This window comes from Centroberyx gerrardi, chromosome 24 (assembly GCF_048128805.1).
Source record: "Centroberyx gerrardi isolate f3 chromosome 24, fCenGer3.hap1.cur.20231027, whole genome shotgun sequence".
Lineage (NCBI taxonomy): Eukaryota > Metazoa > Chordata > Actinopteri > Beryciformes > Berycidae > Centroberyx > Centroberyx gerrardi.
In genome coordinates, this window is record NC_136020.1 from 1,771,585 (window position 1) to 1,789,556 (window position 17,972).

Genomic DNA, 17,972 nt, shown 5'->3' on the forward strand with positions numbered 1-17,972 from the left:
CTGTAACAAATACAATGTCCTTATGCCTCATATTAACAGGCTAACTCAGAATAACACCACAGATGTAATTAGATTGCATAAAATACACCATAATGTATAATGACGTGACTATAGGCCTAGTACTATGAATACTATATTCTTCTGACATTACCACAGGTCTAAAACTCACAATCCTCTATTGAGCTTACTGTTTACACTAAAAAGTTTATTATAAACAACCACACTGTCCCAACGCTGGCCTCACTGCTGACCTTATGCTTAACCTTAACTAATAGAGACAAATGTATATTTCTGTGATGATGAATTTTCAAAGATAAAGAGGTTTTAGACTGCGTGCCCCGCCGTCCTCTAGTCGGGTCGAGTCAGACACAGACAGGCTGTAACCAGTTGGCTTCATATTAACCTCCAGTCTGTCTGCATGGGCCTGCTGAGACACGTTCACTCAGCATCACTCTACAACCTCCACCAAGCCGCACAGTAAGAGCGTTAGTTTGGTAGACGACTGACATAAACATAGAGAAATAATGACAGTTTAATAGTCTGTAATCAGCTTTTCCTCTTGGGAACCGGCTGTGGAAACTGGTCCGGTGTTCCCCATGGATGTATTAAATTCGGTGTTCCCAGTAAGTGGCTTGCTGCTGGTTTTGAACGCAGCCCAGCTGGTCTACTGCTACTTCACGTGTACGTCATTTCCGCTACAGAGCCTTCTCTGGGAGTTTTGTCCAAGATGGCGGCCGCGCAGTTAACGGATGAGGAGCTTTTCTCCGAGTTAAAGCGCTTTGGGTTCACTCCAGGCCCGGTCACCGAAAACACGCGTCCCGTGTATTTGAAGAAATTGAAGAAACTTCGCGAAGAGCAGCAGCAGCGGGGCTCCAGGCCGGGGAAAACCCGTAGCAGCGGCGGCATCAACAGCACCGCTGGCGGCGGCAACACGGCGGGAGCCAGGCCAGCCAGCCATGACGTCACGCACCTGAGCTCCAGCAGGAGACCGGGCCGGAAGTCCTCCGTCCTCGGCTTCAGCTCCGACGAGTCTGACGCTGAAACTCCACTGAAAAGAAGAGGCCTGAACCACAGCGACAGGAGAGACCGAGGCTCTGGGTTTTTACAGCAACCGCAGATTAGGCCTACAGGAACACCCAGCGCGGCTAGAAAGAGTCACGGAGGAGCTGGGAGTACCGCGAACACTAACAACTCCTCCCCGGGTCCGGACGGACATAGAAGCGGCTCTCTGGGCTGGGGGGATCGGGCCAAATCCAGCCCCGAGGCGGGGGGGAGGGGTTACGAGGAGCCGGGGGAGGAGGACGAAGATGAGGGGGAAGCAGAGAAGGACTCTCGGTCTCTAAATGGTAGCAGGGCGTCTTACTTGAACACTAGTAAGCTAGCCGGGGATTACTCAGACTCGGATGAGGAGGACGGAGGCCTGTCTGCCTTAGACCGACAGCGGGACCGGCTGGCGTCCAGACGGAGCCACCCGAAAACCGCGTCTCCTCCCCACAGAGTCGGCCGCGGTTCGGAGACGGGAGGTGCAGTCAGAGCAGATGACCCGCCAGGGAGTCTAGACATGGTGGGGGACCGGGGGGAGGGGGAGGAGAACGGGAGGAAGAGAGGAGAATCGGCCCTGTCAGGCGGCCTGCTGAGCCGCAGCTTCCCCAGGAGGTCCATCTACGTGTCCCTCGCCGGGGACCACGGCGGAGAGGCCGGCCACAAAAACCACGTCGACGGCGAAGAGGGAGCCTCCTCCAGCAGCAGCACGAGTAGATTCAGCATTGGTTTGAGACCCCGCTTCTCTAACTACAGCAGCCTGTCCCAAACCTACCGGGCCAACCACTCCAACCACACTGGCCCCAACCATGCATACAGCCAGGCAGCGCTGAAGCAGAAGCTGTCCGTCCCGGAGGAAGAGCTGCTCCAGCAGTTCAAAAGGGAAGAGGTGTCCTCCTCCGGCGGCTTCAGCGCCCATTACCTGTCCATGTTCCTGCTGACGGCCGCCTGCCTCTTCTTCCTGCTCCTGGGCCTCATGTACCTGAGGATGAGGGGCTCTGGAGCCTCGGAGGTGGATGTAGTCAGTAAGTACATTACAGAAGGTAGCTTATTTGTTAAGCTTGACTGTTTATTCCTACACAGTGTCAATTATTTGAAAATACAAACATTTAGAAGGTGTTCTCACCGCCATCTTTAAAGGTTTGAACATTAAGAAAGCCTACCTGTAACACTGAAATGCATTTCTCTTGGTCATATATCTTTCTCTAGTGATGTTATAGCCTGTTTGCTTTGAAAAAGCCATCCTAGTTGACATGATGAAGAAAGTGTTGGCCCAATCCTTCCAAGCAGGGCTGAAGTTTACTAGTCTGTAAACAAGGACAGGTGATCAGGACCACATCTGGTGGCTGCATCCATGTGTCCTGCCCTGGGGCAAACTGCTAGACTACTGTTAAGAAGTCAACAAATAACAGTTATTCAGCTTTGCAGTCAGGTGGCCGAGTTTCACATTGACTGCAGACATCTAGACATCCAGGTCATAGATCAGCTAAACCCGTCTTGATTGTTTGGTGAGGAGAACAGAGAGACCGGAGATGGGATGCCATGACCACACACACAATCACAGTCGTAAGGGAGAATGACTCTAAAATTACAAACACTTATTTCTCTATCTGTCAAACAGGTTGGATGCACTTAATTGTTGACTTACAGGTATTAGGTTGTAGTCTGCTAGTAGATGGCGTGTCACCAATGCAAATCGTCATCGGTCTGGAATCTGCCTTCCAAATCAATGTAAAATCATGTAAAACACTACTGACATGTAATTGTGCGCTCTTTACAGTGAATTGGCCTTGCAAGGCTCCAGGTTAGAATCCCCAGGCCTTTCCTACTGCTAGAGTATAGCAAGTATGTGATTGAGTCGGGTTTAGCTACTTGTCTTTTTGTCCGGTAAAACTGGGAGAGTAATACAGCTGAGTAACAAGTGTCGTTTGGCTATTATGTATATTATTATTATTATTATTGGTCAAGTGGAGTAAAGACTGTTTCTATAAGTAAAGCAAATATAATTAGCCAGATTTAAATGGAGATGTCGAGTGTAAGGCTTTACACGTCTCAATACACAATATTACATAATTATGTAATTTTTGCTGATGCCAATTCCAGTTTGATTGAGACGTCATTAAAGGAAAAACTCAACCCAAAACACTTTAACACTGTTAAAAAACAGCTATTGGCGATGAACCTTGCAATGTGACATCACGTTCGATATTTAAAGCGCAGCTACAATGGAATTTGATAGCAAAAAATGTTTCCGCTATTCAAAACATCAATCATAAGCATCAGGTTTTGGTGTCAGTCAAAGAGCGAGGGCTTCTTTCTAGAGCCGCCATTTTGCACCGACATTCAATAATCATACAGGAAGAAATCCGTCGTAGAAGAGGCAGAGAGACTTATTTTTCCGCAGACGGTAGCCTCAATAGAGCAGAATGCAATACAGCCACAAGACATGTTGCCGCTGTTTAATTAGTCATATTACCAAGTACCAAGGGAAAGTCAAGGAGAGTATGTAAAATGACTAATGAAATGGGACTGTTGTGTTTTGAGTAAGGGCTGTGGCTACAATCACAGACACACCCCAATGTTCACCAACAAGGTATCTAGCTACCTAATATTTATATGCTTATACGCCCACCTTTGATTGAAAGCAGCAAGTTCACACCCCTTCTCTGGGGGTTGTTGAAAGGCATTCTGGGAAACATACGCTAACAGAAGTAGAAGTAGATGGGGCAGGTTAAGGGAAAGTGGGTACATAAATTACAAAACTCATCACAAAATAACTCCTGGAATGCATTGACCATCACAGATTGATGAGATCTGACAGCGGCAGATATGAGGGGGTTTTCCTTTAAATGCAAACTGTTAGCATCACTCTGAGTTAAATAGCCTATATAAGCAGGGTCTAGCCTAAAGGTTAGATTGGCGGACACAATTCAATTCTAAATTGAATTTGTTGCTCTTGATTTTCTTTACTACTGTAATTATGGCCAAAATAGTCCGATGGCAGCGCTCCAAGTGCCTAGCCGGTGTTGGTGAGGATCCAGAGGGCCGAGCTCCATGTTCAGACACTGAGTCAAGTGTTAGGTGATAGTCTGCACTACAGTCACATCCCACAATCCTCCTCTACTCTCTACAGACCACATCTTATTGTGAAAGACCCTGTTTTCTTTTACTGGCAAAGGACAGCATTTTCTAAATCCATGCTTTGTTAGGCCTACTGTCTGCGCCTCAGCTGAACGCGGTGTTGGTTCCGTCTCCTGACTTCTGTATCTATTTCTCTTCCTTTGCAGTTAAGAACCACCCTTTTGGCAGCGAGTTTGACAGCTCTTATGTAAGTAGATATTTTCCTATGACCTCCCTTTAGCTTTGTCTACAGCAAAGTTGTGTAGCACAGTGTTGGTTCAATATATAGAGCAAGACAGTGGTTTTACATTTTAAAAAAAGTAAGTGCACTGCGTACACTTAGTGTCTGCAGGTCCTGAAATAAAGTCTTAAAATATCTTAAATTATATTATCTCAACTCAAGGCCTTAAATGGTCTTGAATACAGTTAAATAACACATTTTAAGGCCTAAATGCAGTTCTAGCCATCTCAGACTCGAGAGAACTACATTCTGATTCTGTTTTCGTCTTGTTTTACATTCTATCTGGCATTAAAAAGGTCTTTTAAGTTTGGAAATTAACTTGATAAAACATATTTTTTCTTCCTTCAGGACAAGAAGGAGAAGGACCTGATCCTCAAGCTCCTGCTCAATCTACATGACCACCTTGCCCACATCGCCGGTGGGTGTCCAGGCTCTTTACTGCATGCTCTGCTGCATTCTGTTGGCGGTGGTATTTTACCGTCAAACAGAGGTGCTTCTTTCTTATATCTCAATGGATGATGGGCTATTTAAATGGTTGAGTCGTAGCTGAAGCATGCACACACATGATGGAACTTTATTGATCCCTGTGGGAAACTTCGGTTGTTGCAGATTGTGACGGTTTGATGTTGTGATTGCAGGCCAGCACGACTGTGGAGACCAGCAGCATCCAAACAGGAGTCTATCCATGGAAGAGGCTGCGGTGTATTTGCAGGTACGCACGCATTTTCCTCTTTAGATTGGATGTTACACATTCCTATGCCGACCTTTTCAACAAACCCACAGTTTAAATAATTAATAGTGTCAAAGTTGAGTACTCCTCTGAATGAAGTAGGGGGCTTTCATCGTCGCTCTGTTTGGGACATGCAGATAGTTTTTTGCCTACAGATTTTTTCACACCGCCTACTGCACACATATATTCCATGGTTCACACTGGTCATGGAATTCCTGGAATATCATGGAATTTTGAGAGGTGTATTCCAGACAGGGAATTTGATAAGTTCTCTGGCAAAGTCGAGGAATATCAAGAAGCACAGATTTTTTACCAATGGGTCAATACACAGGAATATAGCAGAATGTATTTTCCAACTTGTTTCGCGCATTCACTGCATTAGATGGTTTTCATCCAAACTGGAGTGGAAACCAACATTAACAAACCAGGAAGGAAAAACATTTTTAGGTCATGGAAACTTAGTCATGGAAAGTCGTGGAAAAGTCATGGAACTTTACATCAAAGCCACAGTGGGAACTCGATGTGTGTTGTTAATCCCCACAGTACCCATTTCGCTCTCTTCTCCTCAGGGTCAGAATCAGGAATTTGCCGACTTCATTATCACTTCTCTGGAGTGGATCGTCCGGACAGGCGAGGATGTTGGGATAAGGTACATTCAGTAATCACAGCAAATTGCATGTCTGCATTCTAATCAGCAACACTGTGTGTGAACTTGATATCTTTTATTCACTGTGTCTGTGTGTGTGTGTGTGTGTCCAGGCTGACAGGGCTGAATGCTGATGATCCGGTGACTGATGTGTCTGAGATCTCCTGGCTGGAGTCCACCCATCCCAAGATGTCTTTCATCTGCCGCTTCCGCCGAGCCTTCCTCACTGTCGTCAGCAGAGTCTTCCTCATCGCTGCAGGTCAGACAACCAACCAAGACAAACCAGACTGCAGGAATTAGTCTATTTTTCATACACCTTTTAGAACAAAAACGGTTGCCTAGAATAGGCACATTTACCAGCCACAGCTAAAATTATTCTATGTATGGAGGCGGGTTAGACTTTGTTTCCCACTCTGGTTTATTTGAGATAAACTTTTAAGTGAAACATAATGGCATGTGTAGCTTGTGAGAAGGCTTGTGTAGCTGTAGAAGTGAGATTAGGAGAAACTTTATTGATCCCTGTGGGGCAATTGCATTGTTGCAGCTGCAAATAGTACTAGGGTACAGTTAAGAAGAAAATGATATAAACAGTGATATGGAATATAAACAAGAATATAGCAAATGGTGATTACATACAGATACACAACTGGCAATTTCAATGCTAAAGCATGTTGTATGAATGGGAAGTATGGGGAAAGGTTGGGATTACAGCATTATTAGAGTCAAATAACAGCAGTAGAAGTTATTGAAGCAAGAAAGAATGAATGCAGAATGTGTTCAATTTAATTCAACTGGTGGAGCAACATAGACGGATGGTTTGTTAACAAAATGTCTATCATGTTTTGGAGCACCCTTCTCAGCACTAGCCAACATTAGCTGGCCAGCTAATAATAAGAACAGTAATGGTAATAATACACTCAGCGATAGATGCAGCAAGTACGCTACATGGCTGTGTCTGGTAGTTATGTTAACTATCTGAGGTAACCGTAGCTAGGTTAGCCTAATTAGCTAGCAACATGCCTCTTAGCAGGCTGCCTGAATGCGATGTGGATGCCAAGACAAGTTTCATATTCACAATAAGTTCTTATTTGAAATGACCAAGAAAAGTAAGAAAACATACCTTTATCTAGTGAGGTTTCACGAAGCTCTGTGTAGGCCTATAGCTGGTGTCGCAGGCAGTTCCAGATCACATGAACCTGGATGGTTCATATCGGAGCTCTTAGTTGCTGATTCCGATATGATGCAAAATGCAAATATTGGCCAATCTGATACATCGGTCGACCTCTAGGAGTAGCAGTAGTAGTAATGGACCCTCGAACACAAACATGGCTGACGTACTTCCACAGGGTATAGATCGGTTCTCACCATTCGCAGCAATGTTAAAAAGCCAACTTTCTGTCGTCTCCGACTCGGTCTGTGATCATTTATTTTGTGTTTCAACATAGCGTATTGCACAATACAAGTGTTGCTTTGATCTATCTTTCTGTTTCTGTTGTCAGATGACTGCAGGACTATAAAAAGTGATTTGATCGAGGGTCACAAAATGATAACAGATTACCGTTAAAATGATTACCTTTAGCCTCGGTTAGCTCAAATCACCATTTTATAGTCGTATAGTCGTTTTGCAGTCGTCTGACAACAGAAACAGAAAGATATGTCAATAAGACCTGTATTGTGTTATACGCTATGTTGAAACATAAGTGAATAATAAGTGACCACAGATGGAATCCGAGGCAACAGAAAGTTGGCTTCTTAACATTGCTGGTAATGGTGAGAACCAATTTATAACCTGCTAAGACGAAGCAGAAGTATGTCAGCCATGTGTGAAAAGGGTCTATAGAAGATCTTATTTTTGTTGTTGTTGTATAACCTCTAACTGAGTGCTGTTTCTGTCCCTGTCCAGTGGTGGGCTGTGTGTGGGGTCTGGTCTACTACATGAAGTACCGCTGGAAGAGGGACGAGGAGGAGACCAGGCAGATGTACGACATGGTGGAGAGGATCATCGGTACGGAGCCTCACACTTTCACCTTCCTGTCCAGCATTTGGTCCAGCCATTTCTGTTTACCATCTTATTTTATATTTTCTTAAACACTGCTGGACGGTGCTCTGATTATTTGTTTTATACGTAGCACCAACTGGACTACTGACCCGGGTTCTTAGATTTATTCAGCTTTTATTGGAGGATTCATCACTCACTTGGAGCTAAAGAGCTGAATAGAGGCTGTCTAAAAAAGTCTTAAATTAAAAACCTTAAAATATACTGTGTTCAGATGTTTTGAGGAGCCACAGCGAGGCCTGCCAGGAGAACCAGGATCTGCAGCCCTACCTGCCCATTCCCCACGTCAGAGACTCCCTGGTCCAGCCTCAGGACCGGTCAGTACCAACACCACCAGCTGGACAGGTCACACATCAAACCTCGATCTTTAATGGGGGAGTCTTATTATAAGACTTGGAACAGATTTTGAAAGAAAGTCTGTGTAAAGCAGGGCCCGAAATTAACACCCGTCATGCACCAAGTAGCATTTTAATGCCTTGGTTATATTAACTTCTGTTGCACTTCATGATGAATCACAAACTTTATCCACCATATAAGTGACTTAGCAAATTTTAAAGTAACACACAATACCTGATTCTATACATGAAATAGCACTGAAAACGGGTCTACGAAAAAATATGTAATAATTACTTTGGCCTGGTAAAATTTTTAGTTTGCCAGTCCTTGATGAAAAGTACATTTTGGACACTGGTATGAAGTTAGTATTGTATTGTTTTACCACGGTGCTGTCTCTACGGCACCATATTCATCAAAGATAAATTCAGGTCAGTCAATCAGGATGAGACACTTCACTCCTCTGTAGCTGTACACTATCAAACTACATCACTCCTCTATAGCTGTAGTTTACATAAACTGGTCATTAATGAATAAACTGATTATTAACTAGGTCTAGAGATTATGGTGGGACACAATCTGTCCTTCCTCCTTGTTGAGGTGGAGAGGATGTCTCAGTTTCGCTGTCGTTTTACAGAAAGAAAATGAAGAAGGTTTGGGACCGGGCCGTGAGCTTCCTCTCAGCCAACGAGTCGAGGATCCGAACGGAGTCTCAGCGGATTGGCGGAGCGGACTTCCTGGTCTGGAGGTGGATTCAGCCTTCGCTCAGCTGCGACAAGATCTCCCTGATGCCCTCCAAAGTCTGGCAGGGAAAAGGTAACATACACTTAACATGGCCAACAGCTACCAGCCAAATGATGTCAATTCAGACTGTGGCTGGTAAGGTTTCTGAACTCTCCCAGTCACTTTGTCGCAAAATCAAACACTGGAAAAAATATTTTCCTGCTCTGGTTGGTAACATACTAAAATATCATCCATGATACAGATGATCTCTATTTTGTCCCAGTCTCCAGTGTAGTTGATTCTCACTACAGTCTAGGGCTGCCCCCGACCAAAGATTTTCCTAGTCGACTAGTAGTCGTTAGTTCAAGCCATTAGTCGACTAGTCGTCGCACGTTTATGATATTAATTTAATTATTTAAATTTTTTTTTTGTTGAAAAAACACACCCAAGTCGCGGCTACTCGCGGTCAGAAACACCGGTGAAATACACTCTGGTTCACGGGAAAAAACACACCCAAGTCACGGCTTCTCACGGTCAGAAACACCGGTGAAATACACTGTGGTCCACCCAAAAAAAACACACAATACGCGTAGGCTATTAGTCGCTTGCTTTGAGCCCCGCTGCTGCACAGAGTGCTGTCCCCTTGTTTATTCAAAGTTTATTAATATTGAACGTGTCGTGTGTCCAAATTGCACCAAATCCGACACTGCACGTCCTTGGGTCCCCAGCAATACATCCGTCAAGTGCAACCCTGGTCTAATAACTTTTTAACGACAAGGCGCAGCTCCCGAATGGAGTTTGAGGGTTTTTTTTGGGGGGGGGGGGGGTTTCTTCCCTGCTAACTAACTGACCAATGAAAACTTGGTCGACCAAGACTCTTCTCATCGACTAACGTTTGGTCGACTATTAGGGGGCAGCCCTGCTACAGTCCACTACATATTTAATTGCATTGCAATGATTAGTGGTTCAAACCCATAGGCCTGAAGGGGACGCTATGATTATAGGTCCAAATTCAAGACTTTGCAAAGGCCTAACTCCGTTTGGATTGACATTCCTGTATTTGCTCCACAAATTTGCCATTTGGATCACCAAAGTCCGCCGTGATTTATATTTTTGCCGATTAGCATTTTTCCCTTTTAAATTTTTTGACCCGTAACAGCCAAACTTGGTATATAGCCAAAGATATAGCTTGTAACCATTTTCCACCAAGATCAGATAAACAATATGGCCGCCAGCAAGCAATGAACTTAACCATGGGCATGGCCTAACACAAAACAGTCACTGATTGTTGTTCCAACCAACACAAAACTTGGTACACCTTTTCAGCAAAGGTCATTAAGGATGTCTGCAACAACATTCCAATATTATCCTATTAGGGGGCATCACAAATGCCATTAAATTGTATCTCCTAATCTGGTAAATGGAGTAAGTTTGGTTGTGGTGGGGGCCTGGCCAATGCAATAATAGCATATAACTAATTTTGGGCTTAAAAGTCATCAGGGTTTGAAAACAGAATTGCTGCTAGCGGCTACATTTAGATTTGAATTCCCAAAACATCCATTTCACTACAGGAAGCAGTGTTTCCCACAGAATTCGAATGTACTTGTGGTGGTAGGTGGGTTGTCAACGGGGGGGGGGGGGGGGGCTGGAGTGCCTTTTTATTCTTGTATTCTCTTATATTGTCAATATATAGGCTAATACCAATAAAGGATTTTTTAAATAGTTCCATTTGTCAAACAAATAACTAACCTGTATATATCTAAAGTACTTTGTGTCAAAGATAACATAACTTAAAAATATAAACAGTGCTACACTGTTCTGTTTGTTGCTTGCTTTTGTCTACAAGGTGAAGAATAGAAATGAGACTCCTTTTACAGAGAAATCTGCTTTTCTGCCCCTCTGCCCTGCTACATCTCTCTGTGCTGTCAGTCTCACCTGTATCTTTACATCGTTACATTACAGCCTTTGACATTATTATCTACTCTGTTTTACTGCTCAGCTCCTCTGGTCCAGACTGTCCTGCTCCTCCTCAGGACGAGTCCTTTTCCTTCTTTGAAAATATTTTTCAATATTAATCTGGATTGAGGGAGCAAACATTCAGAGTCAGAGTTAAAAAGTTAATATTAACGTTATCAGTCCACTCAGTGGATACTGAGCAGCTAGGCTATACAGCGTGCTAATCTCGGAAACTCAGCTGTATTCCGAGTAACGTTAACTGTTAGTTCTTCTTTTCGGGAATTCAGTCGGCCGTCTTCTTGGCATGGAAAAAAAATATCCCTCACGCGTGTGCAGTGGGAGGCGAACAGACGGGTCCGGTGAGAGAGCGACAGAGAGAGAGACAGAGAGAGAGAGAGAGAGTGAGAGAGAGAGGTCGCGTGGAGCAATTAGGGGCTGAGCGAATCAATGCGCTACACGCAGTTTTACGATTATATAGTTTCATATAAAGTTTTCTGTTTGTGGGAAACCCTGGAGGGGTAGAGCGAGGGGAGATTGTCCACTAGTTAATCGATCGCGGATGGCGTCGTTCTCTCGGACGGATAAAAAAATAAAAATAAAAAATGCTAAAATGGGTCGCCAAATATACTTTGGCGGCCCCATAAATATACCTGGGCGGCCCGCCCAAGTAAAGTCTATGTGTGGGAAACACTGGGAAGTGTAACATCTCTCTAACTTGAAAACTGTGAGCTGTGTATGGAGTGTCGTCTGGACACAGTCGGTTGGGATGACAGATTCAGACTATAGGAAACAAAACACAAGGTTTTATGGGTATAATAGATTAATAGCCAGTAGGTTTGGGCAGTTGGATCAATACGTCCGGTATCGGGGTCTGGGGATAGCCTGAATCCATCGCTGGTGGCTTTTTTTGCTGTTTGCCTTGCCGATGTAAAGACGGGTTAAGGTTAGGGCAAACCGCAGTCTGGACTGATGCTCATATTCAGCAATTTCTTCCTGGCTTGTAATTGGGCAGGGTGAACCTAAATTAACCAAATTCAACAAGTCAACTTTTCCATCATGGTTTCGGATCAAAGAAAACTGTCAGTGTGATTGCACCTTCATTCACTCTCCATAACTCGACCGTACTGAATCAACTTTGTGTGAACTGTATCTTCTTCATGATCATCGGTTCATGTAGGTTTTGTCTGTCCTTTCCAGCGTTCCCTCTAGACCGGAGGAACTCGCCTCCCAACAGCCTAACGCCATGTCTGAAGATCAGAAACATGTTTGATCCAGTCATGTGAGTACCTGCTGTCTGCTTCTTTTTTGAGTAGAGATGCTTTCCTAGGGTTTCTTGGTCTCACCTGCACAAATTGTATTTATTCCTCTATTCTCTGTGTTATCATCTACATATATATATATATATATATATATATATATATATATATATGCAAATAAATGAACTGAACTAAAGGTAAATGGCCAGACACGTCAAAGTGACCTATGTATGTATGTGTGTGTGTTTTCAGGGAGGTTGGGGAGAACTGGGACCTGGCCATCCATGAGGCCATCCTGGAGAAGTGCAGCGACAACGATGGCATCGTCCACATCGCTGTCGACAAGAACTCGCGCGAGGTATGCATCATCGCTGGATGATAACTCGCTGATTTCATATCGATAATCTTCGCTTTTACATTTGAGAACATGTTAATGTCATTGATATCACAGCTGAAAAGACTGATGTGCTTCCTGCTCTCTCCGCAGGGCTGCGTCTATGTGAAGTGTCTCTCTGCAGAGCACTCAGGGAAAGCCTTCAAGGCACTTCATGGCTCCTGGTTTGATGGTAAATGAGATGCTTGATAACATTTGCAAATTACAGCGCATCAACAGCAACAACAGGCCTGCAGCATCTCACCTGTTGATCAGTCTGATATCTGTCCTTCCAGAGGCTTAAGTAATCTGTGACTTGTAGCGCTTCGGCGACCAAGGAATTGCAACACTGACTACGTTTACATAGACTGCAATAATCCGACTATTGACTTTATTCTAAATAAGACAATATTTCGATTAAAGGGCAACTTCGGTATTTTTCAACCTGGACCCTATTTTCCCATCTTTTTGTGTCTAAGTGACTAAAGGGGACAACAATTTTTGAAATTGGTCCAGTATTGAGCGAGATTGCGTCAGCTGGCAGCCGCGAAACGGGCTGCAATGTAATCCAACAGGGCAAATCTCACCGTCAATGTACGTCCACTAAAAGTGCTTGTTTTTGCCACTGACAGGCTCAGATTTTTATTATACAGGGATGCAAACAACTCGCTTTTTGGCGAATGTCGCTTTTTTCACGTCAATTTGGGTGACTTGTGTGAATTGTCCAGATCCGAAGAGTTTTGTTTTTTTTTGGGGGGGGGGGGGGGGAACACGAATCTCCTTAACGATTCCTACGGTGTATTTCTGTCACGCTCATATGAGTGAACTGCATTGAGCAAAACATGCAAAAATTCTACTCAATTGTCAGGACCTGTTGCGAGGACCTCACATTACGTCACAGGTTACGTGGTTGTTGCTGGACCGTGGCTGACACAGCGAGGGGGGTCTGGCTGCAGACCCAAGGAGGTTCTACTGTCAGGCCAGCTCCACGCTCAGGTCTCTTCTTCGTCAGTTATTTTGAACTCCCAGTACCCTCTCAAGCTGAAGTTCCGTGAAAATCGCCACATTTCCAGGCTTGTCGCCGAAGCGCATTTTCTTTTCAAAATAAAACCCCCGCGAGGCTGCCACAAAAAACACGGTTGTGCGTGGTGAAATCTCCCTAATTAATGATTTAGCAAAATGGTTAAGGGGACAACGTAGGCTATTTCATGACTGTCTTATGATTTGGGGATAGTGCTAACGGGGAGAGATGAAATATCAGAACAATAGAAGTCGCAGGAGATATCTCATCCTTCCCCTCCATTTCTAGCTGATGTTTTCATTAATATTTTTTTTACTGCTTGTTTTCATTCATTCATGCATACGCTTAATTATTCACACGTACAAAAAAAAATGCAAAAACAGTCCAGTAGACACATAATTTTACCCAGGGCCACCCAAAAAAAAACTATCTGTGCAGCGTAAAAGGTTTAAAGTTTTATCCATATTATTATATAATTATCATCATCATTATTGCTGTTTGATTATGGTTGGTATAATTTGTCATCATCGTTAGCATAATGGAAGCACCTGACTGTGGAAAGACAAGAAAAAGAAAGCTGCTTTTTTTTTTTCTTTTTTTTTTATTAGTCTGGCTGTTGGTGATCTGATCTCACAGGGAGGGGAGTAATGGCTCAGAAAGAGACAAAGATGGCAGTCATGTTTGTACCGGTTGGGAAATGACTTACAGTGCTGAAATAAAATTTATTCTTTTAGTAAAAAAAGGAAGAAAAAAAAAGCAGCAAATGCTAGGAAGTTTGTCTGTGATATAATTGAATTACGGACAGTTGGGGAGTAGTTAACTACATAATTATATGTAGTTAACTACTCCCCAACACTGCAGTTATGTTACTTTTCTAATTCTGAAAATAAAAAACTTAATTTACTACTTTACATCTGTCTGTCTCTACGGAAGCGTAATGTATTCACTTGAGAAAAAAAAATGTGCCCTGTTTTTCTGAATTAACGAGATAATTATCTCAGAAAAACAGAGCAGAATTTTTTTTTTTTTTTTTTAAATGCTCTGTTTTTCTGAATTAACAAGATAATTATCTTGTTAATTCAGAAAAACAGCATTTAAAAAAAAAAATTTATTCTGCTCTGTTTTTCTGAATTAACGAGATAATTATCTCAGAAAAACAGAGCAGAATTATTTTTTTCCATGAAAACTTCTCAGAATTCTGAGATAATTATCTCGTTAATTCAGAAAAACAGCATTTTTGAAAAAAAAAAATTATGCTCTGTTTTTCTGAGATAATTATCTCGTTAATTCAGAAAAACAGCAACTTTTTTTTTCTCAAGTGAATGCATTACGCTTCCGTATGTCTCTTATTGATCTGAGTTTATTAAATAAAATTTCCTATTTATTTAAGCATATAGCACAGGCCTTCGTCACATGGTTATATATTATGCTGTCGCATTTTTTTTTCGACGTTGGGTAGCTCTCTCTTTTTTCACCATACATGTGTTACATGCATCCCTGATTATAAGTGTCTGACAACATTGTGGAAAGGACCCTACAGAGAAATGAAACGTTTTTCTTTACCTTTCGCTTGATCCGGTCTGTGTGTAACTAAGTCTCGCTCAAGTCTCGCGAGAGTTGAGTTGTTGCAGGAAGTTACACACAGACAGGATCAAGTGAAAGGTAAAGAAAAACGTTTTATTTCTCTGTAGGGTCCTTTCCATAATGTTGTCAGACACTTATAATAATCTGAGCCTGTCAGTGGCAAAAACAAGAACTTTTAGTGGACGTACATTGACGGTGAGATTTTCCCCGTCGGATTACATTGCAGCCCGTTTCGCGGCTGCCAGCTGACGCGATCTCGCTCAATACTGGACCAATTTCAAAAATTGTTGTCCCCTTTAGTCACTTAGACACAAAAAGATGGGGTTAGGGTTAGGGGAAAATGGGAAAATAGGGTCCAGGTTGAAAAATACAGAAGTTACCCTTTAAGGTGTTTACATGAGTTGCTTATAGAATATTCCATTCATATTCCCATTTATATGCTACAGAGCATAGTCCGATTAATGACTGAAGACGCACACCCACATTACGTCCCTATGTCCTACGTCCGAGCCGTTATTTTTTGGAAGATAGAGCATGCATCGTCGAGCAGTTGGATTGCTGTACGTGTCGCAAAATGCTGCGAAAACTCCCATAGGACGTCATAGTGCAATTAAGTTGTATACGTGTCTCTAACGCACTTCAATAATGCGAAATAAAATCGGAATTCTCAACATGTCTTAATTCGACTATTGCTTACTCCAACTATGACCTTATTCAGGTTAAGGTAATCAGAAAATGCTGTTTACATGGCAGTTACTTATTCGGAGTATTGTCTTAATCGGGTTAATATCGGAATATTGCAGTCCATGTAAATGTGCTCATTGACAGTCACATTTTCACAGTGTCGAAGAGCTATCCCTTCTTCCACTTCTTCTGTGTTATATTCTAATAATGCTAATACTGTGGCACTTCATACCTGCCGTTGTTGTTATTGGTCCTGAATCTAAAAAAGCTTATTGAACTGAAAAGTTTTGAAGTTTTTGAGCAGCTCGTAAAGAATGTGTATGTTGAAAAAAACATGGTGGTAGTTTGTCAGTGACGAACTTCTGGTTTTCTGTGCGGCAGGTAAACTGGTGACGGTGAAGTACCTGCGCCTGGACCGGTACCACCAGCGGTTCCCTCAGGCCCAGGGCTGCAGCATGCCCCTGAAGGCCTCCAGCTCCAACATGAACACCATCAGCCCCACGAACACCACGCCCCGCCTACAGCACCGCAGCTCAGTCAACTCCCTGGGCTTCTCCTGAGAAGAAACCCCCCCCAGCATTAACATTAACACGAGCCTCCATGCCCTCTTCCTCCTCCTCCTACCACCAAGCATTGCACCACCAGTCTGCCGCTCCTCCTCCCAGACCTCCTAGTTTTTAACGGGAGCCGTTTCGGGGAAGCTCCCGCTCCGGGGGTCAGGCTGAAAGACTCCATTCCTCGTCACGGATGGGGAGCGTCGGCATTGGACTTTCTGACCTGTGGTGTGTTTCTTTCGGGTTTCGTTTTGTTCTTCTTCTTTTTTTTTAAAGTCAGTTATTTTGGAAAGCTGGAAGTCTTGGACGGGCTGAGAGACGCTGGAGCTTTGCATGAGGAAGCTGTTCAATGGTGCAGCGGACACTATATCTTCGTTTTCTTACGTCTTTGTATTACAAATGTTACGGATATAACAAGGAAACAAAAGTCCTAATGACATATTTAAAAGATATGTGCAAAAAGAGAGACTCCTTGAACCCTCCCTCCTTTTTTTTTTTTTTTTTATAATAAAATCGGTCCCATGATTAATTTTAATTTGGGCAATACATGGAAATAGCTGCATGTACCGGTGAAAGTATGCCTCTATTTAAGCTTTGAATTATAACATATAATGTGGATGTTAATTTCCTGGAGATGTTTGAGGTGAAGTACTCCCTGTTATGTAGTTGTTTCTTTTTTTTTTGTTTTGTATTTTTTATTTTTTTTAGTCAAGCGAGGAAGGCATGCACAAACACTTAGACGGGGTGCTGTAAATACATGTGAATGGTGGCGGTAGCTTTGTCGACTCATCTGTATTAAAAGCAAAACCATAAGCTCTCATTTTTCTTGCTGCTCAATACTCAGAACTGACTGCATCTGTATCCAGAGGCAAAAGCTTACCAAGAGGGGTTCGACACCAGAGATACAAAGATAATAGCTCTAGCTTGTAGAGGAAGGGCAACAATACGGACGTTCACTCAGCCATAGTATTTCTGGCTTGCTTTTTAATGTATTCCATATATGGCCTTTTTCTTTCCCCCCCTTTTAAGAATCACCTCTCTGATTATATTCCAATGTATTCCCATGTTATATTATTATTTAATATGTTTACTATTTACCTCTTTCTTCCATCCACGCGGACATCCTTGCTGGAAGCGTCGGATAAATTGTGTGCACATAAATATCGATGTTCCAGAAAAAGAATTGGATTTCCAAAACATCCATCTGATGGAGCGGCGGCGCATGTTGGTTCTGCGGTCCCTCCAGCATTGTTGTCTATGTGTTAGTGTACATGATCAACAGTTCCAGAAGAGCACATAGACTTCAGCTTTTATGTCGGGCTCATATTCCGTGGTCATTTCACTTTTTTAAGACAGACATTTCCTGCCATGTTGAAAATTGACTTTAGTGGTTTAATTTAATTGTCATTAGTGGTTTTTTCATCGTATCCAGCCATGTTCCTAAATCTAGACGTGATGTCATGTCCTATTTTTCCCTCTTGGATTGAGTGTTATTCAGAAAGAAAGGATGCAACCGGCCGTTTTCTAAACGTAACGGGGAGTATTGTGAGGATGAATAAGCTGATCTTATTTGTAACGTTCAACTCCAAGTATTCCAGCCCCTGCAAGGAGACTGTACTAAATGTATGGATGACTGATTGCTTGTGTGGTTTTG

At 43.0% G+C, this 17,972-nt stretch overlaps 1 protein-coding gene across 1 annotated transcript; it reads left to right on the forward strand.

The window, feature by feature from the left end:
• Positions 1-727: 727 nt before the first annotated feature.
• Positions 728-17,138, forward strand: lemd3 (LEM domain containing 3). Its single transcript, XM_071917264.2, has 13 exons — positions 728-2,066; positions 4,329-4,369; positions 4,751-4,820; positions 5,041-5,114; positions 5,702-5,781; positions 5,892-6,037; positions 7,682-7,783; positions 8,049-8,151; positions 8,805-8,983; positions 12,044-12,125; positions 12,355-12,460; positions 12,590-12,668; positions 16,146-17,138. Exons 1-13 carry the CDS (start codon positions 728-730, stop codon positions 16,322-16,324), a joined length of 2,580 nt encoding a protein of 859 aa, XP_071773365.1. The 3' UTR covers positions 16,325-17,138.
• Positions 17,139-17,972: the final 834 nt, after the last annotated feature.